The 27,290-nt window shown below is 53.9% G+C and overlaps 10 protein-coding genes across 11 annotated transcripts, besides 5 other annotated features; 5 read left to right on the top strand and 5 right to left on the bottom strand.

Annotated features, from left to right (window-relative positions):
* Positions 1 to 257: 257 nt before the first annotated feature.
* EKO05_0004182 (Elongation factor G, mitochondrial) lies at positions 258 to 2,775 on the bottom strand (the record flags this gene model as incomplete). Its single annotated transcript, XM_038938773.1, has 3 exons — positions 258 to 1,160; positions 1,211 to 2,498; positions 2,576 to 2,775. The coding sequence occupies 3 exons, from the start codon at positions 2,773 to 2,775 to the stop codon at positions 258 to 260; spliced, it is 2,391 nt and encodes a 796-aa protein (XP_038799994.1).
* A 777-nt stretch (positions 2,776 to 3,552) lies between these two features.
* Positions 3,553 to 5,446, bottom strand: EKO05_0004181 (uncharacterized protein; the record flags this gene model as incomplete). The annotated part of the gene is made up of 2 exons (XM_038939129.1): positions 3,553 to 4,225; positions 4,281 to 5,446. 2 exons carry the CDS (start codon positions 5,444 to 5,446, stop codon positions 3,553 to 3,555), a joined length of 1,839 nt encoding a protein of 612 aa, XP_038799993.1.
* Positions 5,447 to 6,585: 1,139 nt separating this feature from the next.
* Positions 6,586 to 7,308, top strand: EKO05_0004180 (uncharacterized protein; the record flags this gene model as incomplete). The annotated part of the gene is made up of 3 exons (XM_059636328.1): positions 6,586 to 6,675; positions 6,779 to 6,868; positions 6,919 to 7,308. The coding sequence occupies 3 exons, from the start codon at positions 6,586 to 6,588 to the stop codon at positions 7,306 to 7,308; spliced, it is 570 nt and encodes a 189-aa protein (XP_059492311.1).
* Positions 7,122 to 7,174: a tandem repeat.
* A 2,386-nt stretch (positions 7,309 to 9,694) lies between the features above and the next one.
* Positions 9,695 to 9,768: a tandem repeat.
* Positions 9,769 to 10,209: 441 nt separating this feature from the next.
* EKO05_0004179 (uncharacterized protein) lies at positions 10,210 to 13,328 on the top strand (the record flags this gene model as incomplete). The annotated part of the gene is made up of 3 exons (XM_038939067.1): positions 10,210 to 10,602; positions 10,649 to 11,242; positions 11,292 to 13,328. 3 exons carry the CDS (start codon positions 10,210 to 10,212, stop codon positions 13,326 to 13,328), a joined length of 3,024 nt encoding a protein of 1,007 aa, XP_038799991.1.
* A 1,586-nt stretch (positions 13,329 to 14,914) lies between these two features.
* On the top strand, positions 14,915 to 15,379 carry EKO05_0004178 (uncharacterized protein; the record flags this gene model as incomplete). Its single annotated transcript, XM_038945521.1, has 1 exon — positions 14,915 to 15,379. The coding sequence occupies one exon, from the start codon at positions 14,915 to 14,917 to the stop codon at positions 15,377 to 15,379; it is 465 nt and encodes a 154-aa protein (XP_038799990.1).
* Positions 15,380 to 16,614: 1,235 nt separating this feature from the next.
* EKO05_0004177 (uncharacterized protein) lies at positions 16,615 to 18,349 on the bottom strand (the record flags this gene model as incomplete). Its single annotated transcript, XM_038938834.1, has 6 exons — positions 16,615 to 16,962; positions 17,042 to 17,429; positions 17,485 to 17,690; positions 17,740 to 17,965; positions 18,013 to 18,134; positions 18,182 to 18,349. The coding sequence occupies 6 exons, from the start codon at positions 18,347 to 18,349 to the stop codon at positions 16,615 to 16,617; spliced, it is 1,458 nt and encodes a 485-aa protein (XP_038799988.1).
* Positions 18,350 to 19,771: 1,422 nt separating this feature from the next.
* Positions 19,772 to 20,491, bottom strand: EKO05_0004176 (Lipoyl(octanoyl) transferase; the record flags this gene model as incomplete). Its single annotated transcript, XM_038945520.1, has 1 exon — positions 19,772 to 20,491. One exon carries the CDS (start codon positions 20,489 to 20,491, stop codon positions 19,772 to 19,774), a length of 720 nt encoding a protein of 239 aa, XP_038799987.1.
* Positions 20,492 to 20,698: 207 nt separating this feature from the next.
* Positions 20,699 to 21,523, top strand: EKO05_0004175 (Ribonuclease P; the record flags this gene model as incomplete). Its single annotated transcript, XM_038945519.1, has 1 exon — positions 20,699 to 21,523. One exon carries the CDS (start codon positions 20,699 to 20,701, stop codon positions 21,521 to 21,523), a length of 825 nt encoding a protein of 274 aa, XP_038799986.1.
* Positions 21,427 to 21,462: a tandem repeat.
* Positions 21,524 to 22,314: 791 nt separating the features above from the next.
* On the bottom strand, positions 22,315 to 24,561 carry EKO05_0004174 (uncharacterized protein; the record flags this gene model as incomplete). Its single annotated transcript, XM_038938721.1, has 2 exons — positions 22,315 to 23,406; positions 23,452 to 24,561. 2 exons carry the CDS (start codon positions 24,559 to 24,561, stop codon positions 22,315 to 22,317), a joined length of 2,202 nt encoding a protein of 733 aa, XP_038799985.1.
* A 106-nt stretch (positions 24,562 to 24,667) lies between these two features.
* Positions 24,668 to 24,731: a tandem repeat.
* Positions 24,732 to 24,840: 109 nt separating this feature from the next.
* Positions 24,841 to 24,872: a tandem repeat.
* A 741-nt stretch (positions 24,873 to 25,613) lies between these two features.
* EKO05_0004173 (subunit of TIM23 translocase complex) lies at positions 25,614 to 26,172 on the top strand (the record flags this gene model as incomplete). 2 transcript variants are annotated; one of them, XM_059636327.1, is made up of 5 exons in its annotated part: positions 25,614 to 25,677; positions 25,728 to 25,754; positions 25,808 to 25,837; positions 25,889 to 25,979; positions 26,031 to 26,172. In XM_059636327.1, the coding sequence occupies 5 exons, from the start codon at positions 25,614 to 25,616 to the stop codon at positions 26,170 to 26,172; spliced, it is 354 nt and encodes a 117-aa protein (XP_059492310.1). The 2 variants fall into 2 exon arrangements, with proteins under 2 accessions (XP_059492310.1, XP_038799984.1); XM_038938750.1 differs by having other exon boundaries at positions 25,808 to 25,979.
* Between the last annotated feature and the right edge of the window lie 1,118 nt (positions 26,173 to 27,290).

Raw genomic sequence — 27,290 nt, 5'->3', positions numbered from 1 at the left:
AGAGTCACGGTAGTGGTGGGAAGCGCTGAAACACACGACATCGTTGACCAGAGGGGATATCGTTCGTCTCCCATACATATACACAATACAGTGGTACCTAGCTCAATCATACACGTACAACTATACTACACCCAAGGTTTTCCCCAAAATGCGCCCAGACATCCTTGTCTAGAAAGTCTCTATGCAAGCCCTATCGTACTGTAACAGAAAGTGAGTCGCCGCAGACACCTCGTCTAACCCCCCCCCCCCCCCTCTCTTTATTCCTTGTCCTTCCTCTCCTTCTCGTACTTGGCCACCAGCTCCTTCTGCATCTGCGGCGGCGCAGGACTGTAGTGGCTGAACTCCATGCTGAATTCGCCCTTTCCTTGCGTGCTGGCGCGGAGCAGGCTGGAGAAGCCGAACATGCTGTTCAGGGAGCAATCGGCGTAGACGGTGAAGTCCTCGGGTCCGACCTCGGTGTCGATGATGACGGCGTTCCTCTTGTTCAGCAGCCCGATGACGGAACCCTGGAACTCGCTGGGCGCGGTGATGGTCGTCTTCATCAGAGGCTCGAGGACTTGGGGATTGCCCTGCGCGAACGCCTTGCGGAAAGCTTGGGCTGTCGCGTTCTTGAAGGCCATCTCGCTGGAGTCGACAGCGTGCGTCGCTCCGTCGTTGATGACCATGGTGGTGCCCAAGACGCGGTGGCCGAGTAGCGGGCCCTTGATCACGGAGGCGTTGAACCCCTTTTCGCAAGCGTACAGGAACTTCTCCGACAGGTTATCACCGGTCACCTGGGTCTCGAACTTGTTGTCTGCGAGCGCTTCGCTCGGCTCCATCCATCCGATGATACGGGCGAAGTCTCCGGAACCACCAGACTGCTTCTTGAGGGTATGGTCGAAGTTGACGCGCTTGGTGAGCGTCTCGCGGTAGGCGACTTGGGGCTGGCCAGTTTCGCAATCCACGCGGTATTCGCGGCGGAGACGCTCGACGTAGATGTCGAGATGCAGTTCACCCATGCCGGAGATGACGGTTTCTTGGGACTCGGGATCGACGTGGATGCGGAACGTGGGATCTTCGCGGGTGAAGCGGTTCATGGCTTTACTGAAGTTGGGGGTGTCTTTGGTGTGCTTGGGCTTGATCGATAGGGAGATGACGGGCTCGGGAACGAACATGGAAGTCTGCCAAGTGTTAGTGAGGCAATCCGTTTGCACTGTCCAGCACTGCTCACCATAGTGTATCCAAGACCGCCGTCCGTGAAGGTATCACCAGACGCGCAGTCAACACCGAACACGGCGCAGATTTCTCCAGCACCAATCTCCTGGACCTCCTCCATGTCGTTGGAGTGCATGCGCACAATCTTAGGGATCTTGACCTTCTTGTCTGACCTTGCATTGAACACGTTCATACCCTTCCTCAAAGTACCCTGGTAAACACGGATGTAGGTCAACTGGCCGAAGTTGCTCTCTTCAAGCTTGAACGCGAGACCAACAAACGGCAGGGAGTTGTATGAAACCAGCTTGACCGGTGCCTCGGCCCTCTTCTTGTCCAGGGCCATGTTCTCGACCTCGGAGGGGTTGGGTAGGTAATCGCATACGGCGTCGAGCATCGGCTGCACAGACTTGTCGGCCAGCGCGGAGCCCATCAGGACTGGCGTGAACTTCAAAGAGATTGTGGCGCGGCGAATGGCGGCCTTGATCTGAGGAATGGTGGGTGTCTCCTCCATCAAGAAGATCTCAGCAATCTCGTCGTCGACGTCGGCAAGCGTCTCAATCAGCGTCGCCCTCTTCTCCTTGCAGAGATCGACCAGCTCGTCTGGGATCTCATCTGTGACCCTGAGGTGCTCTCCCTTGGCGCCTTCGCTGTAGATGGCTTGCATCTTGATGAGATCGACGACACCCAAGAAGCCATCTTCGCGCCCAATAGGGACCTGGATGGCCGCAGCGGCGATGCGGAGTTTCTTGTTGATCTGCTCGACGGCCTTCCATGGGTTTGCGCCCATACGGTCCATCTTGTTAACGAACGACAGCCTGGGAATGTTGTAACGCTTCATCTGCCTGTCAACTGTGATGGTCTGAGACTGAACACCGCTGACAGCGCAAAGAATCATGACGGCTCCGTCGAGTACTCGCAGCGCGCGCTCCACTTCGATGGTGAAATCGATATGTCCAGGTGTGTCGATCAGGTTGACGTGGTATTTCTCGTCCTTGCCCTCGTCGTCCTTCTTCACCCAGTCGCAGAAGGTCGCAGCAGACTGGATGGTGATGCCCTTTTCACGCTCCAGGTCCATGGAGTCCATCTTCGCGCCCACAGCATCTTTGCCTCGGACTTCGTGGATGGCGTTGATTCGGCCAGTGTAGTAGAGAACGCGTTCGGTGACGGTGGTCTTGCCGGAGTCAATGTGCGCTGCGATACCGATGTTGCGAACTCGTGATAACCGCTCCCATTCGACAGGGTCTAGGTTTGCGACGATGTCATCCTGGCTCAATGTCGAAGGATCATCTTTCGCCTTCGCCAGACTAAGAGCTCCAGTTAGCCCAGTTGCTTCCTCGCCACAACCCAAATGCTACGATGCAACGACAGCTTTCACACTTACACTTGCGCCGCCGCCGACTGCCACCTCTTCTGCTGGTTGTTGATCCATGTGTCCGTCTTCAATCCGTTGGTCAAGGGTGTGCGTGACGCCGCAGCGGTCGACAGAGCGCATCGAGAAGGGGTCCGCGAAGCTGTGCGAGCAGCCGTGCGGAGACTGCTTGTAGCGAGCGATTGCGCTCTGATGAGAGATTGAACCCTCATCTCGAACAGTATCAAAGACGACAAGAACAAGAAAAGCGAACGGACGACGCTGGCGCTGCTGTGCTCGAATCTGGGGTCTGCGGAAGTCCGAAAATAATTGTTGCACAAGGTTGGTTACTGGTCCACCGTACCTCACCTGATCGCGCGCGTCGCCACTAGCTGCATGCATTGCTCTCAAGTATGGCTCTCTTGAGTGGTGTAACAGGTGTAATGTAATGCAATCATTAAGAACGCCAATCCAAGACAATACTGCCAGTCTCTCAGCCTGAGTCGTCAAGCTTCTGTAGGATACGAAAAACGCCGCATAGCCGTCAGAAGCTTTGTGAGCGTTCATGTTCAGTTGAATTGCCTGAGAAACTTCAGTCATGAAAACAGCGTAAGCCCTGTGCAGCCCTATGCAGCCCTATGCAGCCCTTTATGGAGCAGAAATATCGATATAGATGAGGATACATTGGTGGCTGTTCTGCAGAGAGAGATGTTGTAAACAAACATGGTTGCCACTGTTCGTGCCGCTACCAGCGTCCTAATCAGTTTCTTCGATTCGAGCCGCGCTCTAGGATCAACTGCTGATATCCAGACTCGACAGAACAATGCAAGAGATAACGTGAAAACCAGAAACACCGCCAATGGATATGAAGCTCCGCCGAATACACGCTCCTGAAAATGCCAATGTAGAAAGAAAGTGATCAGCATCAAAGCCATCAGCCAGTAGCATACAACACCTGCCAGAAACCCAGCTTGCAGCGATTCGTCTGTTCGGTAAGCCGCAAAGTGATACTAGCGGACGGCTTCTCCTTGGAACTTGGGCGTCTGCAGCTCCATAGCGGAGGTCTCGCCTTCCGGAACGGATGTCTCTGCCTTGACAGGCTCGGCTTTATCCGCCTTCTCAGCAACAGGCTCAGCGACAGGCTCAGCGACAGGCTCAGCAGCAACCTCCTCAGAAACTTCGGTATGCCCACTGGTGCCATTGGTTGATTCGGTCTTCGCAGGCTCGTCTGCATGGGCGTTTGTCGTTACAGCCTCCTTTGCCTTAGCCGCAACCTCCTCAACCTTCTTCTTACCCTTCTGAAGGATGCTGGGCTTGGCAGAACCCTTTTGGGGAGGCGAAGTAGGCTTGTCGTGGACCTTGCTAGCGCTGGCTGCTGTAGGCCTCGCCAGACGCTCGAGAAAGCTGGGTCCGGCACCTGCTGTAGAGGCACGCGACTCCGGTCGCTTGGTTGTGCTCGCATTGGGCGCGACCGAGGGTCTTGAAGGCCTCGTGGCTGCAGGCTTCGTTGCAGGGCGGGTTGCAGTGGAAGGCTTGCGAGTCACTTTCTGTGCCTCCTCACCTTGGAGCTTCGCCGCGGACGCTGCAGTCGGGGCAGTGAGGCGCGAAGAAATGCCAACGGGGCGGGTGGGTGATCTCGGTTTCGGCTTCTTGAGACCGGTTGGAGACGTGGTGGTGGGATCCCTGCGAAATGTAAGTCAGTACAGCAATGATATTCCCGAGGCCACGAGACACGTACTTTGGCTTGGTGGTTGCAGGCTTCTTGGTCTCAGCAGCGGCTGTTTTTGCCTTTGCGGCGGCAGTGGGTGCTGTTGCTGTTGACGCTCGTAGAGAGGTGTGGCTGGTCTTTGGCTTTGACGCAGCTGCTTTGGGCGGTTCCCTCGAGGGTGCTCGCTTCGCTGCAGGTTTGCCAGCTGCTGCTGGCTTCGACACAGGCGCAGTGGAGTGTTTTGGGTTTGTGGGCGTTTTGGGTGCAGTCTTTGGCAGCGGGCTCTTGATAGGTGTGCCCTTGGAGGCAGGAGCCTTGGTGGTGGAGAGAGCTGCAGGCTTCTTAGGCTCGAGCCTGCCCTTTGTTGTCGGTGTACCATTCAGCTTGGCTTTGGTTGCAGCGGGCTTTGGTGTCTCAACAGCTGGCTCAGCTGGGGCAGTAGCAGCAACCTCGGTGCTTGCAGGCTGCAACTCTTCGGCTGGTGAAGGCAGGGCCTTGCCTCCTGAGACAGCAGAAGCATCGGTGGGATCCGCGGGCTTTAAAGCTACTTCCTCCTGTGCCCCTGTCACGACCTTGTCTGGGTTCTCAGCCGGAGTCTCCTGCACTGGCGCTGGGGCAGGCTCCTCCTCCTTCACGGGCTCTTCCTTGACTGATGACAGCTCAGGGGTCGGCGCTTCCTTTGGTGCTTCCTTTGGTGCTTCCTTTGGCTGCAGCGCGCCAGCTCCTGCGTCTGCTGCAGACTCGGGGAAGTCTGAGCCCTTCATAATGGCCCCGAGGTTCACCATCTCTCCTTCAGGCTCGTTTCGAATTGGCGGTGGGCCGGCTGAAGAGTCGCGCGACGCTATTGCCTGCTCTGGGACGGACTCGATGATAGCAACACTCTTCCTGCGCTCTTCTCTCTCTTCGCTGATTACCTTTTTGAGGTCTGCTACCTCTCCGGCGGTGTCCTCGCTGATACTGAAGCTCTCGCGGCGATTCGCAGCTGTGCTGTTGGACGGAGCGCCCTTGATAGCAGCGAAGTCGCTTGCGTGAGGGATTGTGTGCTCGACAGAAACGAACGAAGCGCGCACTTTGGAGGTCGGGCGGCTGGTGTCGTCGACTGCTGAGGAGCTTCCTGGGGAACGGCCGCGGGGTTCAGGAGAAGAAGCTGCGTTCTGTTCGAACATGGCGCGAAGATTGCGCACGCCGGAACTCATGTCTGCAGAAGGAGCAAACTGTCGTCAGCGGTGGTTCTTGGGGTGTGGGTGCTCGAGCGGAGAGGACGAGTGGCAGCTCAATGTGGTCGAAACGGCGTGTGAGATGATGTGGTGTGTGCGCCAACTGCGGCCACGGAGGCCAGGGAACAAGGGTTTCAGTGGAGTGCATCACTTACAACAATTGCTGAGGAGACGATACGGATAGCGTGACAATTGGCGGGTCAAGCGACTGTGGACAGTTGTCTTTGAATTGGAAAAGGAGTTACGAAATCTCCCTGGCCGCGGTTGCTCTTCTGCAGCAACGCTAAACGTGACGTATTAGGAAATAATCACTCAGCGCGTGGTTCCTGGAGAACGCTGGGAGTCATGTCCAAATTATGATCCATGCATCACATCACGAATTCTGAAACAGAACACATCTCGACTCACTTGGGCACAACGCTGCGAGGCGGCTGGCGGCCATGGGGGCATTGAGCTACCCTGTGTAAACAAACAAAATCTCCTGGCACGGCAACAACAGACACTCGAGACATCCCCTCCTCGCACAAAGAAACGTGCAAATTCGCAACACCGCGACACAAACAAACAGGACACTCTGGCGCATACTGCAACGCTTGAGCCCACAGGTTCATGTGAAATTACCGAGCGTTAATCACAGCTGTTGCGCCAATCGCGACGAGTCTGGAAAAAGGGCCGGCCAATCATGTGCATCGACCACCTTCATTAAGATCTGCCTCGCTGATATCGTTCCTGCCCAACTGTCATGGCCATCAGGGTAGGCGAACGTTTCGAGGTTGGGAAGCAAAATCGCCATTGTCTCTGAACGAAGCTACCAATGCGTTCTTGGTTATGTGCAAAACTATTACAGTAGTTGTTCCGCAATGACAGGGTAAATGAATGAAGGCTCCTGGAGCTTCCCTCAAGTGGAGGTCGTAAGCAGGCGAGTACCAAGTACAAGCTCAACTCCTTCATACAGGCACTGGGTACTGAATTATTCAATCGCCTCGGCCAAAACCACTTGAGCCAAAGCTAGAGATTGATGACGCAACCAATCGATAAGCCGGCGTCGGTCTTCTACATCTCGCACACATCCACACTGCTCTCCACACTAGTCCAACCACACCTTTGAGACGACCATCATGGCCTCGACACAAACTGCTCCAGTCAACCTTCCACGCGTGGCCATCACATACTGCACGCAGTGTCGCTGGATGCTGCGAGCCGCATATGCAAGTCTTCCTCTTTCATTGATCTAGTCTGTGATCAACTTTTAATCGTTGTCTCCACGCAACTGATGCGAAACCGAGAAACAGGCATACTGACATACCCCAGTTCGGACAAGAGCTCCTCTCAACATTCGGCACCCAAATTGGCGAGATAGCACTGATCCCTGCCACAGGCGGCCTCTTCCAAGTCGAGCTAGTAAGCAGCACCGCAACCTTTCATTGCTATCTATCGTCCTAACTAGCTAGACTTACGTAAAAGCCGCCTCAATAGAAAAGGATGGAGGGGACGTGAAAGCCGAGAAGATTTTGTTGTGGGATCGCAAAACCGAAGGCGGATTTCCGGAAACAAAGGTCCTGAAGCAAAGGGTCCGAGATCGGATAGATCCAAAGAAAGATCTGGGACACAGCGATGTTGGAGGCAAGAAGAAGGATGCTGTGAGTACTGAGAACGAGAAGGCCGAGAAGGCCGAGAAGGCCGAGAAGGCCGAGAAGGCTGAGAAGGTGGAGGTCAGGGTGGATGGCCTGGTTGAAAAGAACGCCGAAGATATGGTGAAAGATATGGCGCTGGAAGATGCACCTGATGAACCAGATGTCAGAAAGAATCCCGATGGCACCGTGTGTGAGGATTGCAGGTAGAGTGGGAGTAAGATGAATTTGATTTCTACATATCAGCAGCTAGTTTGGCTTAACAAATCTCTGTTTATTGACCCTCCCTCTTTTCGACTCTTGTAGTTACTCGACCTCCTTATGTGTTTAGCTCTTCAGCGCTCTCACATCGACCTTACGCCACTTCACGCTGTCTCATGTTCTCGACATTTGCAAACCGCGCTGCCAGACGCATCTTTAATTCCTATCTCGATGTCATCCAAGATCCAACCATTGACATTTGCATCGAGACTGGGCGGTTTCGCACTTGCAGCAGCCGAGGTCAGCTAGTCAATTCTATCGTTGGTGCACAGGACCTTCACATCCCTCGTTGCTGTGATGGAGTCGCCCAGAGCGTCGAGTGCTTGAGATTGAACAGCGTAGTATCGCGTTGTGAGAGTGGCAGCTGTGCAGGAACGGAAGATCAATCGAGCTCTTGTGAGAGTTCTGTTGAAGCGAAGATCGCACCAAGAAAGCTGACAGCAGCATCGAGCCCAGCTCCAGGCGCAGAGAACGGAACGTGAATAGCTCTTCTTTGCTGACGAAAAGCCCGCTACTTGCTGCGTCGGGAGAACTTGGTGCTACTGCATGTCTTTGACTCATAAACTCTTGCCGTCTGGGTGGCATGTCTAGCATCCAAGCTGTTCGTGCAGTTCACTGCTGCGTCTTCAAGACACGCACTCGGTCTGATGTAGTGAACTGATAAATTGCAGATAGTCTTCAAGGTGGCGCAAGAGCGGTTTGAGACGTTGGGTACTCGCAGATCGTACTCCACGACAGACAAAGTTCTAATTGTCGAGAGTATATGCATGTGTATGCATAGGTCTGTCGTTGGTATTTGAACGCGTTACAAGGGTTCGTCTGTATTGGTTTGATGTGTTGTCAGTTGTGTGACGTCGACTGTGCCACTTGCCAGAAACGTGGTCTTCCCTCTGACGAAAAGGGAGCCGAATGAGGTTTGAGCGGCACAGATGGGGTACCACAGGGCTCGAGCTGGCTAGCACAAACCAGACATCAACAGTGAATGACTTGGGATGTGTGGGTAGTCATGAGGTCTTGTTGAACCTGAACAGAACAGATCGCATCGGAGCTTTCTCGCAGACCAAAGTGAGCTCTTGTGATATGATAAATGGACTGAAATGATGCGTAACCTAGGATTTTCAAGACGTGGGGCATCTGTGAGTGATGTGGGCTGCTTTCATCGTAGGCGTCTTTCTAAGATCCTTGTGCATACCTTTGGTGGAGAATCAATCCAACAAAGTTTTGTACATGCTGACGCGTAGGTCATTAATCTCAACTGCGTCTCTGCAGTTTCGAAAGTTGAGTCCGGAATGAGTCCGGAAAATACTTGGGCTGCATATGCGACTGCGGGAAGCTTGTGCGGGTTTCAGAATATTCTAGTTGCGGCTTGTGTATCCCTCAGAGACAGTCTCGTTACACGGTACGAACTGTCAGCCATTGTGTTGGGACTGCGAATGCGACACCTGGTAAGTCGAGAGCACTGCACTGTCATGATGCTTTGAAGCGCTGAGTGTGGTTGCTAAGACCTTAGATTACGCGGCCAGTTGATGCAACGGCATGGGTTGTCGATGTAGGTGGCCCTGCAGTGGCGTATCTCTTCTCTCTTGCGTAGACAGGGTTGCACGGATAAGAAGGTGATGGCGGAAGATTGCGTTCGAGCCGGGTCGCCCTGCAGGAGCAGTGGGACTTCCTTATCAAGCAATTGGCTCCAGAAAATGACATGCTGCTTCAAACTGTTCTTAATGTATGCTGTGCGCTTCTTGAGTCAAGTTCGAGATTTGAAAGGAACGACTTCGCTACTAGTCTTGTGAGTCTTGGTGCAGCGACTCGGCTACAATGCGCCATCCGTGCCTAATGGGCAAAGCGCTGTACAAAGTGTGGATACCAACGTTGACGAACACGTTTAAAACGCTGATATGAACCAAAGTCACAGGTAGATGGAGAGCATGGTGGATGGTGTCGTGATGCATAATGCAACAGGAGAAGGCGGAGAGCCGGAGAGATGGCAATCACGGCCCCACAGAGCCGCGCACAGTCCGTTTGCGCGATGTTCGTCGCTTTGAGGTTGTGGAAGCGAGTACCACAAACGTGCGTGACCTTTTGGGACTGTGACCGAGTCTCGATCATTGCTTGTTCAAGTCGACTGGAATGAGGGGAGCTGCTGAGGCTGAGCTAAGAGTTCCTATGTGGTCTATAACCCGCTCCGCTCGCCCATCCTGAACGCACGACCAGCCCCCTGTCTAGCGGCGATCTGCAGGCTGGATTTTCTGATGCCAAATCCACTGCTGTCATCCATGACGAGGCACCGCGCTACACGCAATGCATCTCTGGATGATGTAGCTATAGCATGCAACTGCATCTCATAATGACCTTATCATCATCATTGCCGTCACCATTGTCATCATCATTGCCATCATCGTCAAGCATCATGAAGCACGTTCCTATGAAAGCCAGACGCTGGATAGACCAGCCGAGCTTTAGCACGCGTTTCTACAACTACAGGCTGCGATGCACGATCCAGCTAGCCTCTCGACAGCTGAGCGAGGCCCTGGGCTTCGGGGCGGGCGGGCGCAAGCCACAAACATCTGACTAGCCCGATATCCACACTTGACGGCAGATCAGCTCCTGCACTCGCTGGCCTTCATTGTTTAGGACGGAGCCTCGCCAAAGAGAAGCCCGCGCTAGTAGCTTGTGCCCTATCCATCTGCGTGTATATGTTCCGAGCTGGAGTCCTCGGCACGGCCGTTGTACAGATCCGTCGCTGTCCTACAATCAGCCCGTAAGCTAGGTAACTTGATGCCACAAGCTCTTTTGAATCCCTGCTTGTGAAGCGTCTCGAACCGCGAGCTTTACGTGTTATATCTAAGGGCCATGGCCTCGTCCGGATCACTCGTCCCATCTCACATATCGACCTCTGGAGGCTGTCAGTCCTTGAGTCATTCAGTTGCGCAGCATATTGGCCGTCCCCAGATCTCGAGGCTTGTCTCCACCAGAATCACGTCAGACAAGACAGCCTCATCCCCACGGGGCAAGCAGCTTCCGAGACGGCGCCAGAGTCTCATCGCTGATGACGTCCTTCCAATCGGTCTATTAGAGAAGGCTAGTGTAACCGGTCCAATCTCGCATAACAACTTCGACTCTTGTGGTTCCAACGAACAATTAGTCGGCTGCGCGACAGCCGCTCAAAACCCAATGGCTGTTGAGAAAGTGCAACGATGGTCCGGAATGACCCGAACTGTTAGTGATTGGGATGGTTTGCGGAGAGTAGGTACATCCTGAGATTCGCATTCTGTGTACTGACTCTATGCAGGACACCGAACTATGGATTGAAGACGGGGACTGCTATGTACACCTTTATGCGCAAGGAGCATCACGCCGTGGTCCGTCGTTCTGTATACCATTCAGAGCTCTTCGACAGAAGAAATGCAGCTCCATGCTTGACATCTGCTACGCACAGATTGCATCGCGAGATGGGTCACATGTGCAGCAGTTGATGAGCATGGCTAGCTCGTTGGTTTTGTCGAACCGCGAACCGGGCATTGTCAATCTATTCATTCCTGCTCCAGATGACACTTCCCGCCAGGACTCTTTCAAGTGGCATGTCACAACTCGAAACTTCTTTGCTTTCCTGTTGGGCAAGCCTCTGGTGGGCCATCAAATGGGCCAAACGTTCGTCGACTTGCAGGAGAGGCTACATCTTTTCAGATCTGGAGCCGTCAACAACCACGAAGACTTCCTTCAGTACGCCGAGGATCAAGGATATCGCGACTTCTCCGAGTGCACTGACTATGCGCTTGCGAGTCTTTTTTACGCCGAGCAATACAAGCTTCGAGATGCATGGGTCGATGCGTTCGCTCACTGCGTCGGAATGAATGAAAGCTTGTCTCTCAGCCCCGAATACGCTGTAAGTGCACATCATGCTGTCATCCTTCAGTCCCTGACTTTGTTTTCAGTCTACATCAAGATTAACAAAAGCTCTGATCACCCGTGCCTACCTAGAAGTAGACATACACCTTGGTCAAGTGACAGTTGCGTTGAGCAAGTTCCTCGACGAAGATTTCTCTCCCGCGTATCTCGGACTTACCCCAGGGGCCAGGAGCCACTTGAATCGCTTTCGCCGCTTTCTACACAGTTTCTACGTCAAAAAATTTGGGTATTGGCCGCCCCCAAGGGGGTCTGCGTTTCCAAAAGCGCTTTACAAGTCAATGTACTTTGACTTTCAGAGCCTATACTATCTCCTTGTCGATACAAACTCGACTACCGACCTTGCTCTCCAGGGACCAGCAAGTGGAGGTATCTGCGTGTTGCAGAATGTGGATAGCTTTGACAAGCGTCACATGTTCACACCGCAATCACATCCATTGCCGCTATTTCCAAGCTATGCCGAGCCAACGAAGAAGATGGATTCTCAGAAGGCCCTACGACAGCTGACTCTAGTGTCCCACCAAAACAAGATCAACAAAGTCCAGACTATAAGCGCCGCATTGGCGGCTGCGACCAACACACAGGATCCAGCTGTCACTAGCTCCAACATTGTCCAAGAGTACATTCATTTCGAACAAACCTACAGCTCTACTCTTAATCAACGCGACGAAAAGGTTTCCGTGCTGGATGCGCGTAAAGTCAGGTGGCTTCTGATTTACGGAACACTGCAATACCTCGTGTCGGTTTTGCGAGCTCCAAAGGAGGTTCGAGACACAGAGACTGCCGATTATCCTCTCTGCTGTCTGGTGGCCGAGCACTCGTCATGGTCTGATAGCTCACAAGTACCTACGCCTTCAATTTCTTACGCTACCTCAGCAGTAAACAGGTTTGACGAGTATCTCAACAGCTCACAGCCCGACTTTAACTCTATCCAGCCCGACTGCCATAGGGAGGACTACTTTTCTTCTCGGACCACTAGTGTCCGCAACTCTGTCGAAGTACCAGCCCCGCTTAAAATTACTGCACCCGTCTCGTATCCGCCTACTCGTTCTTTTGGGTCGATGTCGTTATCTGGACGGAGCTCACGACGTAACAGCTTGAAACTCAAGCCCACGCAACACTGCGAGATCATCGTCTACGGATATGGAAATGGCCTAAACAAAGCCGTCGTGAGCTCGACAACCCAGGATCTGTCACGAAGCGCGTCTATGTCTACGTCTCATCGCTCTTCAGCCTCCATCCTGCCAGAAGGCGCTGGTCCTAAGACATCTTGGATCAGGCCCAAATCTCCCCCCATCCCACAAGCCCGTACATCATCGTTGTCAAAAGTTCGCCGCCATGCACGTACTCGAACACCCCTGCTGGATGCAAACCAACTCGAGAAGTTTTACGGCTCCACATTCACCGTCGAGGAATCAGGCATGAGTCGTTCCGATAGCACTAGCTCACACAACAGTCAAGTATGGAGCGAATTCAGCACAGTCTCATCAGAATCCAGTGCAGATGGAGACTGTCAAGAGCGCCATAGTACCACGGTGGAAGATAGTGGCCTTCTAGGCGGACTCGTGTCTGTCGACAACACCCCGGTGCCCACTCCCCGCACGCGGTCACTTGTCAAAACCAGGTCACCTGCCTCAATACCACTGCCTTCGAACGCGTACATGCAGGCATTTTGCTTCGACAACGACCTTCCTCAATCGAACAACTACGACCACATACACCCAGCCTTCCGACCACCGACTGCAGACACCACAATTGGCATGGCGCTCTCTCCACCCGCATCACCGCCATTGAGCCCAAGTGTCAGCTTGGTTTCCTATTTCGATGCATCCCCAGTGTCCCCAAATAACACACCTTCTCCCTCTATGACACACTCCACCGATTCGAACTTGACATATGCGGACCTGTCCGTCTCCAAAGCGTTGTTACGTAGCAAAAGCCACCGCGAGAACGGCATTTTCACAACAATCTCTTCCTCCCCTTCCTCGAACAAACCCGAAAAGCGTGCCAGTACTGAGCGAATACGAACTCGGATGTCGATGTTGAAGCGCTTCTACGCTTTTTAAACTCCTTTTTATGCGACCCACGAATCCTCTATCATTCCAGCTTTGTTCGTCGTCAATTGAGCCTAGACTGATTTCTCAAAGTCTTCGTATTGCTAGTTTGCATATGCTATATACCCACAGTCGCGAGCCGACATGGAAGGCGTCTACAGCGTCCGTAGTTACAACATAAAGATTCTTACATTACAACATTTGATTCCATTCGATTTTGGCTTCTTTGTCGGATGTGTTCGACATCTGAATTTTACAGAAACTACTTCTCTATCTATACCTACCTGAAAGTCGAGTACAAATGCTTCTACTTCCACTAATCAGGCCAGCAATTCTAATAGAGAGAGCAAAGGTATCACGCAGCCAGTGCCTTGCACGCTATCAGCATTGAGTCGCAATTAAAGACGATGGATATGCTCAGCGACGCTGAATTTACCTGCGGGGTGTTCCTGCGCAGGAGAAGAAAATTCATCGGCAGATTGTACTGTTGCACAAGACGCTCTCAAAGCCTTTCAAGGGCCCATGTACTCGAGGAAGCATTACCTGCTTGTGAACCTCAACGACGCGTCAACGCCCACAAACAATGAAGATCCATCGGGCTGATTGACCGTGCCACCAACCTCGTAAATACGAACCCTTTTGCCGCACCATGCATGGAGGTGGCTGTTGCGCAGTGGAGCTATGATATCACACCGTGCGCGGTGACAAGGACTGTTCATTCTCCAAGACAAGGCTGTCAGCGTTGTTTCGATGCCCCCGACAAACATCATATTGCGCACTGGACTGGACTGGATGGTGTCGTTCATTTAGACTCCACGATCTCCAAGCTCGTCATGCAATGAGCGACACGGCGTTCCTCTTTGCCTCGTACCGCTCCACAGCCACTTACGCACGCGAGTCATTCACGCATGTTGATCGTCACGGAGCAAACACTAACCAGCCATATTCGAATTTACAGAATGTGACCTTCGGCGGCATTCGAACGATTCTTGGCGGAGGTGACGTGCGGTTTCGGTTTTATCTGTGCAGAGCTTGCCAGCCTTGCTGTTCCTAATTTTAGATGCACAAGGCATGAACAACTGCGAATGAAGGGTTCTGGGCGTTTTCTTGCACCTCTTTGCTATTTCCTCATATTCTTCGTTAACAGCCTTTGAATTAACGTACCTGCTAAGGCTACAGACATCCAGATGCGATAATGTTACTTGCATCTATCAGGACTAGGTTCCGTCTTCTATGCACGCTTGATTGAACCCAGCAAACCGTTGATGTTGCCTGTTTCAGAAAAGACGGCCAAGGACCGATTTTCCAGGCACTGCCTTAAATGAGAAAATACGACTAGGATTACCAGAAACACGAGGCTCCATGCGGAAGGAATGGAAGCTACTCGTTAGGAGAAATGTGGAGAAGGAGACTAGCAAGTGGACATCTACGCGAGTCCTTACGGTTGATTAGGGGAACTGAGCATGGTCTTTGATATGGTATAAGTATCCGTCTCTCTTCTGCAGCAAAGTTCATTCTCCAACACTTCTTCAGTCAATCTCCAGCTTCCACAAATAACCTACTCCACCCACTTCAACTCAATCTACACCCACTTCAAGATGCAGTTCTTCACCGTTGCCTCCGCTCTCTTCGCTGCTGCTATCGCAGCCCCTGCTCCCCAAACGACCGGGTGCCCTAACCCAGCTCACTGCGGCCCAGCCCCCGACCCATCCAAGTACGAGAACATCGACATCAGCGAGTTCTACCTGCGCAAGAACAACGGCATCCAGAACGCCGGGTTCAAGCTCTCGGGCAACAACGTCACCGATATCACCTGCGAGATTGGCGTCGTTCCCAGCCTGCCCTCTGAGGTCACCACCTGCGGTAACAGCTCCTACCGCTTCAGCCTTATTGAGGGAAAGCAGTCCGACTACGGTCTGGGTATCTACCATCAAACGGCCCCCTTCAGCGGAAAGTACTCCTCTGGAGACGTTTCTACCTACTGCCATGCTGGTGGTGATGGCCCTGACGACTACGTCTGCTCCCAGACCGATGCCTTGACCATCGTCATCACTGGACTGTAAATGCTGGTTTCCATAGACAGGAGAATTCCATCGACCGCTTCTTGTATATACCACGGATTTAGCGACATACTCCACCATACCAAATAAGGGCCTTTGATTCAGATAACTCAATACAATTCCAAGATTAAAACAACCTCACATCCCACAACATACTGACAGCTTCGATCTTCACATAACCACTAACATGACCAAAGCCCGTGCAAGCCCTGCCAACATCCAGCACCGCAAACATGAAATGTCATCCAACTAACACAATCAAGCCCTTTCTCCCTAAGCTCCACCTCATTAGTCTCCACGCTCAGATGCAGACACAGAACCAAAAGCAACCCAGAAGGCGAACTTTTGTGTGACAGAAAGCCGGCTACAAGCCAACCGTGCTCGATCAAATAGGAGGACCTGCAGCCCAAAAACGGCACTACAAGACTCGGACTAGCTCTACAAAAGCTCCAGGGCACTAACAACCACGCTGAAAGTCTCCAGCCGTTCTACCCAGTGTGCAAGAACCTGCCGCCTAACCGTCATGGTTAGCCTCTTCTGCAACGTGAGAAGGCGAGTCAGCGAACAAGCCCGAAACAAGCACGGCAAGCAAGAGCGAGGCTGCAGCCAGCGGACACAGCATCTCGGAGTGCAGATCTAGAAGCAGACTGGTGCGAGCACACGGATGGCTTGAGTGTCCGACTCACGGCGAGCTCGACGTCGGATGACTCGCTCCCCGACGGCTTCAAGATATGCAGGGAAGGAGCGGAGCGCCTTCTCGCACCGAAGTTGTTCTTTCCTTTCCTCGTTGACGAACTACTATCCGCTGTCTCTTTCTGCTGGCTCGTCGGCTCCTGTGTCTGCATACTCCTCGGTTGTAGGTCTGGAGGCTCTCGAGGGTCGGAGTGGAAGTGGAGACATCTGTCAAGGCACTTTCGCGAGCGGCGAATTCGTCTGGAACGATGCTCGTGCGTGGTGAGAGTAGTGCGGCGAAATGTGCGGCGTCGTGGCTGAGAAGGCGTGTAAGGCGGGTTGGGGATAGCAGTGATAGGTGTGATGTGAGCATGATGAGGACTCTGTATGTGAGGTGAAAGAGAGGATCCGAAACGTATCATGGCATGCACATCATCGAATTATTGCGTAGGGGTGTCATGTTTGTCGCGTGGTCCATTTTGATACAAAGCTGTGCATGATCTCTTCGCATCTTGGTAACCCGAAGATTCTATTTGGGTATCATGAGAACATCAAACACATTGAATTTACACCCTCTCCACCTTATCAGCAACCTCGTTCTTCTCGCCGAACAGTTCCGCCTCAACAGTCTTATCAGCGAGCGCAGCATCGGTGCCGACCTTCGACTCATTGAAGGCGTCCAGCTCCTTCGCCTTGAACAGATTCAAGTAAACCGGGAAGGAATACGCGACCAAAAAGCCGGCAAGCGGCACGCTCATGGCGATGCGCGTGTTGCGTGCGTCGACGACCGCGCCGAGCATAGGAGGGAAGACGGCACCACCTGATACGGAAGCGACGAGGAAGGAGGCTCCGCGCTTGGTGTGGCGTCCCAGGCCGCGAAGGGAGAGCGTGAAGATCGTTGGGAAGATGCAGGACTGTGCAATGGTCAGTTCGATGGTCTCTGTGAGAATTGATTGTCTTTGTGTAGGGTTTACTCGCCTCGAAGAAAAGTACCATGCACAACATGGCAATCGCAGCGTCGCCTGTGGTGGGGATAGCGGCTATGATGAAGATGACACAGCCAGTCAAGAATACGAGAAGGATGTATCTCGGCTTTACCCACTTCATCATAAGGGAGGCTACAAAACGCCCAACAGCGAAAAGCGCCTGGGCAACGGCGAGCAGGTTAGAACCGTCAGCGGTTGTAAGGCTGGGCTTGACCTCTGTCACATAGTGAATGAAGAACCCAGCGACCGCAACCTGGGCTCCCACATAGCAGAACTGCGCTGCAACGCCCCAGAAGAGTGTGTACTGGTGGCGGAAGGGCTTGTCTTGGTAACCAGTCGAGGCGGCGGATTGGTCGGATTGAGCGGCGACGTCGGCGTCTGTAATCTCAGGGATGCTTAAAAAGTTGTCAGTTAAGGAGAGGTACTAGGTGAAGGGGCTTCGTGACTTACGGGGCGAAGAAAAAGACGACTGCGAGAGCGAAGACGAAGCAGGCAATGCCGAGATACACCCATTGCACTGATTGCAAGCTGTTGTTGTCGACATTTTTGAAGAGAACAAAGGATGCGAGCACTGGGGCTACGACACTGCCAATTGCCTGGAAGGCCTGCGCAAGGTTGAGACGGAGTTCCATCCACCTAGGAGGTCCGCACGTAGCCTAGTGAGTCAGTAAGAATCTGCATAGAAGTTTCTCTGCGGGATCTTACAATGAAGGGGTTTGCGCTCGTCTCGAGTGTGCTGAGACCCGAACCAACAACGAACATAGCCCCGCAGAAACCACCGAATGATCGCTTGACACCACTGGGCCAGAACAACAGAGCTCCTACGCCGTAGATGCAGAGACCGGTGATAAAAGTCCATCGATATCCGAACTTGCGGACTATCCAGCCACTATATGTCAGAGGACCGATAAAGTACGCTCCAAAGTAGGCACTGTGATTGTCAGCACTTGAACTCACTCAAGGAACAAAGATACGTACGCTTGAAGACCGGACGATTGCGCCGCAGTGATATTCAGAGTTTCCTGGAAGTGCTTGTTGAGGACATCGAGGAGCCCGTACGCGAAACCCCACATAAAGAAGAGGATGGTGACGAGGGATACCTTGGCAAGTCAGTTATTGTCGTATGAGAACCCAAATGCTAACATACAGGAATGATAGACTGCTTAGTTGTGATCGCTCCAGCACCTGTGACAGCATGGTCGTCGACACTATTCCTCCGTGTAGCGTTGTCCATGGCCTCGATAGCTGATGGACGGCGCTCAAAGTTGCTGTCAAGCGACGAGGAGTCCCTCTTACCGAAGTTGAACCTCCCCATTTTATATACGCAATGATCTTGGCAGCAAAGGTGGATACGTCGGAGGATGTGGAGAGGAAGTTGGGCGAAGACACTGAGCTTGAACTGCTGCTCCAAACCACACGGACACCATGGTAGTTATATAAAAATATCGCTAAGAATTCGCTGCTGTTGATGATAGTCTTGGGTTCGTGGTGCCCCCAAGGTGCCAATAATATGTATCCTTGTAACTCTTACTTGGTAATCGGACCGAGACCATTACACCAGGAAACTACCGCGGTAGAACAGGTTCAGCAAGGTCCGCTGGAACTTAGGAGACTGCGTGAGTGCTCGTACCACAGATGGGGTTTCATTTTAGTGGTGAGGCGCTATCATCAGTACGAGGTTGAGGACGAGCGGAGTGGTTTGTATGCGGTCTTGGAGACCCCACAACACCCCATGGGAAAGCTCTGCTCCACTTCAAGGCTTATCGAAAAATTGTTCGAAATGGTAAGCATTGTGGGGTCGTCGGCCGGCTAGCATCGGCGACTGTTGCTCATACCACGCTTGTTGTCTCTTTACATTTGTGTAGAGTTGTGACCCGTCTTGTGTTGCGATTCTGCACCTCTCGAGGCATCACGTTGTGAACAACGTGACGTAAGTTCAACAAGTGGTGACCAAGACCCGACATCTTTGTGGTGAGCTGCCGCGAGGCGCAGTACATATCACCAAGTTGACCATGTGATCCCCTCACTGGCGTAATTCGAAAGCGCAATACGCTAGAAGGTCAAGAGAACTTTTGCAGCGGATATACTTGGCAGATCCGGTAGGAAATCGCGCACTGCTTAGGTCGATGATGCCCATGAGGCGTCGCCGTGCTGCCAGAGCCTCATATTAGCGTAGTAACTGCCGATAGTGCTGTTCCGAGCGTTGATATCGACGTCTCAAGGTCTTGGATTGTGCTTGGCTGTCCAATGAAGCAATTCCAGGCCTGGCTCCTATCGGCCTTGGTGTGCGCATTCGACCTGACCTTACATGCGAAGCTGTGCGGAAAGATTCTCGGACTACCACGCATCGTTATTTCAAGCTTGCTGTGCTGCAGGCCCACTTTCACGCAGACTTCATCTTCTTGGCGAGCAACACGTAAGAGGCGACGTCGAATAGTCGATCATAGAACATCCGAGCCTTGCCAATCTGAGTGGTTGGCGCGGTGATCCACCTCGAGCCTCGCTGAGCCGCATTGATAGCGTGGTCATTTCGATGTTGACAATGTGTGCCCGTGGGGATGGTTTCCAGCTGGGGTCAAGGCCACCCAAGCAACTCCACATCTCAGGCGTGCTGCACGATTTAGTTGGGCTGCTCGGCAATCCGACACCGGTGACAGCAGAACCAGGGTAAGAAATCGCAGTGATGGCAGAATCCTGTCGCGTTTGTCGAGCCTGCCGTCCTCACATTGTGCCCTCATCACACCTTGAGATGCTCTGCGAATTCCTCTTCACCTGCTCTCTCCACTCCGTCCACTCCAAGCAGTCGTCCCGCAATCTCTTTAACGTACTCGGTCCCCACCTCCTCCACGCTCTTTCCCACAATTCCCTCCCTCTCAAAGTTAGTGGTCCTCTTCCCCTCCAACCCACATGCCACGATCCTGTCAAACCACCACAAATCGGTACCAACATTCAATCCAATTCCATGACTCGTAATGTTCCTTCTCATATGTACCCCGATCGCCGCAATCTTATCATCCGGACTCGTCCACACGCCCGTGTGCTCGGTCGTCATGGCCTTGATCCCGTACTTGGCGCAAGTTGCTATGAGACTCTTCTCGAGTAAACAGACATAATCTCGAGGCGTGAGCTTGTGGGTGCGTAAGTCAATAATGGGGTATGCGACGAGCTGGCCGGGCCCGTGGAAGGTCGTTTGCCCGCCGCGCATTGCCTCGACAAACTCAGCACGGTCGTCGGCGCGTAGGTACTGCTGCTGCTTCGGAGAGACTGTGCCAATCTCTCGACGCCCACACGTGTAGACGGGAGCGAACTGGGCGGTTATGATGTGGGGAGGTGGTGCAGGCCCGTTGGAAGGCGGTTTGGAGGCGAGGAAGCGCGAGACGAGGGTTTCCTGGAGGCGGGCGGCTGTGGAGTAGGACACAATTCCCGGCAGGTGCATGTGCCGGAGGAACTGTGCCATTCTTGTTGTGTAGTCAATGTGAGAAGTGTATGGAAAGCTGGAGATGACTTGCGTCAATAGCCGCAGCTGTAAGTTGCAGCTTTATCGATAAGAAAAGAAGTTCAGGCGCGCCTCCCAAAGACGCGCCATGGGCTCTACACCGACTCGAGCGCTTTTCCACTTCCCGTCCTCAGACCTCCCAGCGCACACAAGTCAAGCCTGACCACCATGGCCGGCCAGAAGAGAACCAGAAGCGGCGAACCCAAACCTCACAGCAACCCCAAAGAAGCACCCACAATCTCCACCCCGCCGTGTGGGCAAGCGCAACCACACTCCAGCAAAACCACCACGACAGAGAACCCAGTCCCCCGGGACGTGCCTGAGAAGAAGCCCCGCACAAAAGCAACCAGCAAGAACACGTACGTCCCACACATCCACGGCCCCCTCAAACGCCCCCGCCTACCAGACAACGCAACAATCTCCAAACGCCCGCTCCTGCACCCAGCGATACCGACGCCCTTCTCGTCCGCCGCGAACCCAAAAGTACTGTACATCACCGCCTCATCCCCCTTCATACCGACGTGCAAGCGCGTGCGCTCTCTACTGGTGCAGATCAGCAAGCGCGAAGCCCAGTCCGCGGCTTCTGCATCGCGGAGTCGAGGCGGAGCAGGGAAACCCCGAAACGGCGGCCTGGAAGCGAACGGACGGCTTGAGGCCAAAGATGTCGAGGCGTCGATAGCGGGTGCTGCCAAGGACAAGGGTCGGGGGCACAACGCGGGAGGAGAGGAAGTCTTCCTGAAGGCTACTGGCCGCGCGATACCACGGGCGTTGGAGCTGGGCGTCAAGTTTCAGGGAGAGGGGGATTGTAGAGTGAGGGTTGAGTTGGGGAGTGTGAAGGCCATTGACGATGTGGAGGTCAACGAGGGCGCAGAAGTAGACCAAAAGGGCACAGCTGGAGGTGAAGGAGAAGAAGAAGAGGAGGAAGAGGAAGAGGTCCCGGAAACAAGAATACGAACACTGAGTACGGTAACAGTGTGTATCGGGCTGAAGTAGAGAACAGAAGGGCATGAGCGAGGCAGTGTCAGCAAGACAACAAGATATCCCCTAGCACGACCAAACATCACGAAGCGAAAACACTGGTTCTGAGAAAGGTCGAATATGTATCATTGAAGTGGGAACCTCCCAGCCCCGTGCCGACCTGCTTACACCAATCCAACACCACTGAGCATAATAGGCACACTCTCCACTTCTCGTCTCCAGTCGTCATCCAAGACCCAAAGTAGATTGGATAGTTCATGATGTTACAAAGGAAAAATCTCGCTTGCTAGTACAGTGAATGTTCAGGGACGACGCCCTCATAGAACCCTCTCGGGCGTGTCGTTGCATCCAGGACAATGAAAAAGGGAGAAAAAGCCCGCAGGCACCCATTACACCCGAACCTAAATAATAAAAACGCCTGGTGGTGCTTGCCCAACAATGCAACGCCATGGTAAGAGTTGTGTCATACTGATCTTGGTGAGATGACTTCGAATTCGATCCAAAAATTTCGTTCGTCGCGTGAGTATGCGCGTGCGTGGTCGTGGGCTGTCTCAGGGAGCTTGTCGAGTTTGTAGATAGGAGGAAGGTGCTGGTGTTGTGTGGAGGCCGCAGCCTTTTGCTGAGTAGCGAGGAAATTGAACGTGATGTTCTGCCTGCGTCCCTTTGGAAGCGCTGGTCCTCGGACCACAATCGCACCATGATTCAGGCGCAGCTTCCACGCTTCGCTGTCCCGATCGCTGTATCTTCGCTGCCGTTGTTTTGGCCTTGTGCAGTGGTGTGGTCGAAACGGAGTGATGCACGCTCACTCAGCGATCGGCCTTTGGATACTGGTTGAGCATAGCCATAACAGCTACACCTATTGCGACAACCGTCACAATAGCGCCGACTGGACCACCGTGATACATCAAGCCAGCACTGCTATGGCGCTGGATTGAGAGAGCGTTGGACGGCTTCGAAGACTCCTTGTTCTCGCCGTCCACAGCATGTCCGTTTTGCTGACTGGCCCCCCGCAATGGTGCGCTAGCACTATCCTCGTCAATGCTGTGGTCCTTGATGATGGTGATCTCGCCTTCTTCTGCGTTGTTTTCATCTTCCGATCCGTCGACGTTGGCCCCAGTGGTCTCTCTTGCTCCATCACTGCCGCTTCTGCTGCGCCTTCCCTTGCCGCCGTTGCCCGCCTTTGCGTTGTCACTGCGAATGCTCTCGACCATCTCTGCCAAGCTCTTGCGGTCAGACTCTGCAGCCTCAGCGCGTTCCCGATATCGTTCCATTTGTTGCTTCATTTCGTTCATCTCCAGCATCATAGCTTCCAGGCGGTGTTGCAGGCGAGATGTAGTGTCGGCGGAGGCAGGCGATGCGGAGCCGTTTTCCAGGCTACCGGTGTCGACATCCTTAACTGCAGATTCATCTCTTCCCTTTTCCTCTTCATCAGCCACCTCCTGGTTCTCAGGCTCCTTCGCGGCTTCCCGCTCCAGTCGGTTGGCCCGCTCCTCAGCATCTTCTCTCGCACGACGTTCTTCGCTCAACAGGGATTCCAAATCTCGAAGGCGTACGCCTTGAGACTCAATCTCCTTTTTTGCGCTGCTCAAGGCCTCCGTGAGGGACGACATCTGTGCGTCTGACCGCGCAGGCGACGTTAATTTAGGACGTTCGATGTCGGTCCTTCGAAGGGACGACGCAGCATCCGGTTTCTCTGGTAGTGGCTGTTGTGGCGGAGGAGCAGGCGGTTCCGAGAACCTAGCTTTCAAGTTCATGTCTTTGATGGGTGAGATCCTGACGGAATTCGCTGGCGACTGTTTCGCTGGTTCTTTTTTCGGTTCCGCAGAGAGGATGGCATTGATGTACTGGTGAGCTTGCTGTAGCTCCTGTGACTGCTGCTTGGCAGCTTTCATCTCATCCTGGGGAGATTAGCGGCTTTCGTCTTCCTTCAGCGAGGCACTTACGTTGAGCTTCTTCACCACCTGCTCCATGGTAATCGGTTGCAGCCAGAAGTTTGGGTGTCGTGACTGCTGCATGCCGTTCTGGTAAGCTTGCACAACACCAGGGCCTTGCATACGTTGTCCGTTCATGGAACCTTGGCTAGGGGTACGGCCGCGCATGTTTGCGAGTTGTTGTTGACCACCTGGTCCCATCATGTTCTGCATTTGGTTTGCCTCGACTTCGCCGAAGTTCAAATCAAGAACATCGTGGGACGACCTGGCGTATATGCCGGCATGCTCGACGCGGGCGGCGACTTTGTGGTGTACGATGGTTTTCTGGTCCTCGCTAACGATGTCGATACCCAGCTCCAACATGTCCTGCTCCCGCAACTCGTGCGGGTCCGAGTCTCTGTTCTCTTGCGACAGGCGCTGCCCGTTGACAAAGGTGCCGTTGGACGACTTGACGTCACGGATCCATATCTTGCCATTGCGATCAGCCCAGACCTCTGCGTGCTGTCTCGACAAGACTTTGGAATCGAAGTAACCGTTGAGTGGTGTGGGTATCGTCTTGTTGTTGGTCTGCCGGCCGATGCGGAGAACGTCTGGAAAGAAGGGCACGGTGATGGTTTTGCGCTCAAAGGTGCCGTTCATGGGAATGAGGTGCAGGATGGCAGTGCTCTCCCCAGCTTGGCGCGGCGCGCCGTTTTGTTGCGACTGCAGAACGCCATTCTGCTGCGAGGGGACCATGGCGGAAGGAGCCTGCAGGGCGCTCATAGCGGAGGCTGCTGATGCGCCGGGGCCTGCGGTGGCGATCTGCTGGGGCCGTGCGATGGAGAGACCTGCGACAGGCTCGGTCTTGGTCGCTGGGTAGAGGCCCTTGGGGCCCTTTGTCTTGCGGGCGGCCCACGCGGTGGCGTCGGAGCCGTTGGGTTGAACGGCGCCGTTGGGCTGTGACTGCGTCGACGAGGGCGATATGGTGGATGCAGACGAGGCCTGTGACGACAGGGAGGAGGATGAGTTTGTTCGTTGAGCGCTTTTCCTCGGCATGAACATGGCGCCGTTCGCGCCCCCTTCAGCGCTCCATGCCTGCCGGTTGATGTTCTGGAAATTCACAGGGGGAGCAACGGCCGTCATTGGCGAGGCGAGGGGCGGGCGGCCAACTTCCGGGGAGGGAGGTCGCGTTGTTGTTGATGTGTAGGGTCGTCACTTTTTGTCCTAGTCCGTGTTCCCCGTCCTGGGCGCCGCAGCGAGACAGCGTGGCAGCCGCGAGAAGCACCACGAAGCAGCGGGCAGAGGCAGCAACAATGCGCACGCAGCTCAAGCACGCATGCGTCGCGGCCAGATGCAATGGTCGGGCGGTGCAGCGAGGGAAGAGGCGCGGGTTCGCGGCTCTGTTGACGGTCGTCTGTCGTGTGCTGTCTTGCTGCTTGCTGCTTGCTGTCTTGTCTCCGGAGAGCCCGTGCGACGTCGGGCGATGCAGGCCTGCAGATGCGGTGCAGAGTACAGCAGCAGGGCCTGACTGGCAAGGGGGCAGCGGCAGAGAGAGTCGCGTAACGGACTGCTGGCGTGGAGGGTGGTGGGCGAGTTCGATGGTCCAAGATTCCAGGAGCGGGAGGGTGTCGCTCGCCGGCCTGGCCTCGTCCTTCGCTTGCGCCCGACTACGGGTGATATGGTATGACGCTGCGTGGAACAAGGAAGGGCTGCGGACAGGACGATGGCTTCAGCGAGGCAGCAGCAACGATAGCACATGCGCTGCTTCGTGTCGCAAACCAGAACACACCACGGCCTCTGGACGTGTCCTTGCGGCGCAGTGAAGCCAAATCAGACTTGGGTCACGTGAGCTCGACTGTTGTGGAAAGTGAGGCTATCATGCAGTGTTCTCTGTCGACTGCAAGCTTGACTGTGCAAGCGAGGCTAGCCCCAAGCACAAAGTCTGAAGACTGCAAACTCGGCTACCTCTACTGCGCCATCATCGTCCTGTTCACTGCTCACTGTTCACGCGGGTAGCGGTGGTGGCCTTCCACTCAGAAGCCTGGGGTGCATCCATTCGCGGAGCATCACTTGGCTCGTGCACAGGCCACCAAGCTGAGCTCCAAAGTGGGACGGCGAGCTGCTGGCAACCGCGGTCTTCTTCTCCGCATTCGTTGCATTCGTTTTGCACACACGCGTCTCACACGTTGGTCAAGATGCCAGTCCCTGTTGGAGCTATGCCTGGAGGTGGCGCACATGGCCCCTCCACGCTCGACAAGCGTATGTCGCCGCATCCCACCCGGACTGCGAAGTCGGCTAACAGCACGCAGTGAAGATGGGTGGCATGATGGGTGGATGTACGTCGCAAGGACTCGACACAGCCTGAAGGTTTATCTGACGGTTTCTACAGCTGTCGGTCTCATCATTGGCTTCATCTTCGGTACCTTCACCCGCCAATGTCCATCGACGTCATTCATGCTCATCACACTAGGCTTCACAAACATTGTCCGATTCGGTCCCGGGCCAAATGGCATGCTGCGAACACTCGGGCAATACATGATGGGATCTGCCGCGACATTTGGGTATGCGCTGTCTAGCTTGCCAGGAAAACCGGTGCTAACATCCACCAACAGCTTCTTCATGGCCATCGGCACAACCATCCGCACAGACAGCTCCCCAATCGTTACGCAAGCCTTCGGCAGCATCAACAGCCGCCCTACCATCCTGTCTCGACAGTACCAGAACATGAGGGCCGCTCGCGCAGAGAATAACTAGGTACTGGGCATTCAACGTTAGCAAACGAGAACGAAGACGAAGGCAACCTCGGTTGGCCCATAGATGTAAAACACTGACCCAGCGTTACGACCAAACACATGTAAATATAGGACTGCAATCAGCAGTATAGACCCACGTGTGGAGGATGTTGCGCGACAAAGAGCCGAAACTTACTTTGAATACACTTCAGCCAGAAGAGCAAAGACTCCAAATACAGCTCGGCATGCCATTTCCGCCATCTTCTCCGAATGCTTGTACTCCCTTGTCCTCGTACACGTTTCGACATCATGGCAAATGGATCGATGTCCAGATCAACATAGGCCGATAGTGTTACACTGTCTTACGGTGCGGAGTTCCATCCCTGAAGTGGAATTCCGCTTCTCCTCACCCAGAACCTAGCTCCATCAGTAACATGTTTATGTTAGCGCTGTTCCCAAAGAACACCACAGAGTAAGCGACAAGATGCAGTACTGAGCATGGGTGATACGTGTGAGGGTACAAACTGAACCAGCAGCAGTGCACAGTACCTCCAACGCTTCGACTTGATGCTTCTTCCAATGCCTGCTGCTATCTGTCCCTTTCACACCAAGCCTTATCCCGCCATCGACGTAACGCGACCTGAACTCTCCAAAGCCGGCAAAGTCGTCCTGATCACAGGTGGCGGCTCAGGGCTAGGACTTACAGCACGTGCTCGATGATGCAAAGTCGAAGATCGAGTCTGTGTACATCAACACAAAAGTCCTCACACTACAGGGCGATGTTAACAACTTGCAGTCGAATTGCCAGCATCGTATTTGGTGTGGGCTAGCTCTCCTGAAGCTACGTTCTTGAAGGGCAAGTTTGTCTGGGTGCACTGGGATGTCGAGGAGTTGGTGTTGATGGAAGGCAAGATTGAGGAACCAACATTCTTGACACTGGCGGTAAATAGTCTACCAAACCTTACTATGTAGTTCGAGCATACTCCCACACCTATTGGCACCTTGTTGATCAAAGTTCGAATGCGTGTCGTGAAGCAGGCGCAAGCGAGGCACGCGTCAAGAGATGCCCCTCCTTCGAGCTGCCCCACCTACAATTACCTGTTGCTGGTCAGCTCCGAGGACAACACAACAACAACACAG

This window comes from Ascochyta rabiei, chromosome 6 (genome assembly GCF_004011695.2).
Source record: "Ascochyta rabiei chromosome 6, complete sequence".
NCBI lineage: Eukaryota > Fungi > Ascomycota > Dothideomycetes > Pleosporales > Didymellaceae > Ascochyta > Ascochyta rabiei.
Note: the sequence above shows the minus strand (reverse complement) of the source record. Positions and strands in the feature narration are given on the sequence as shown.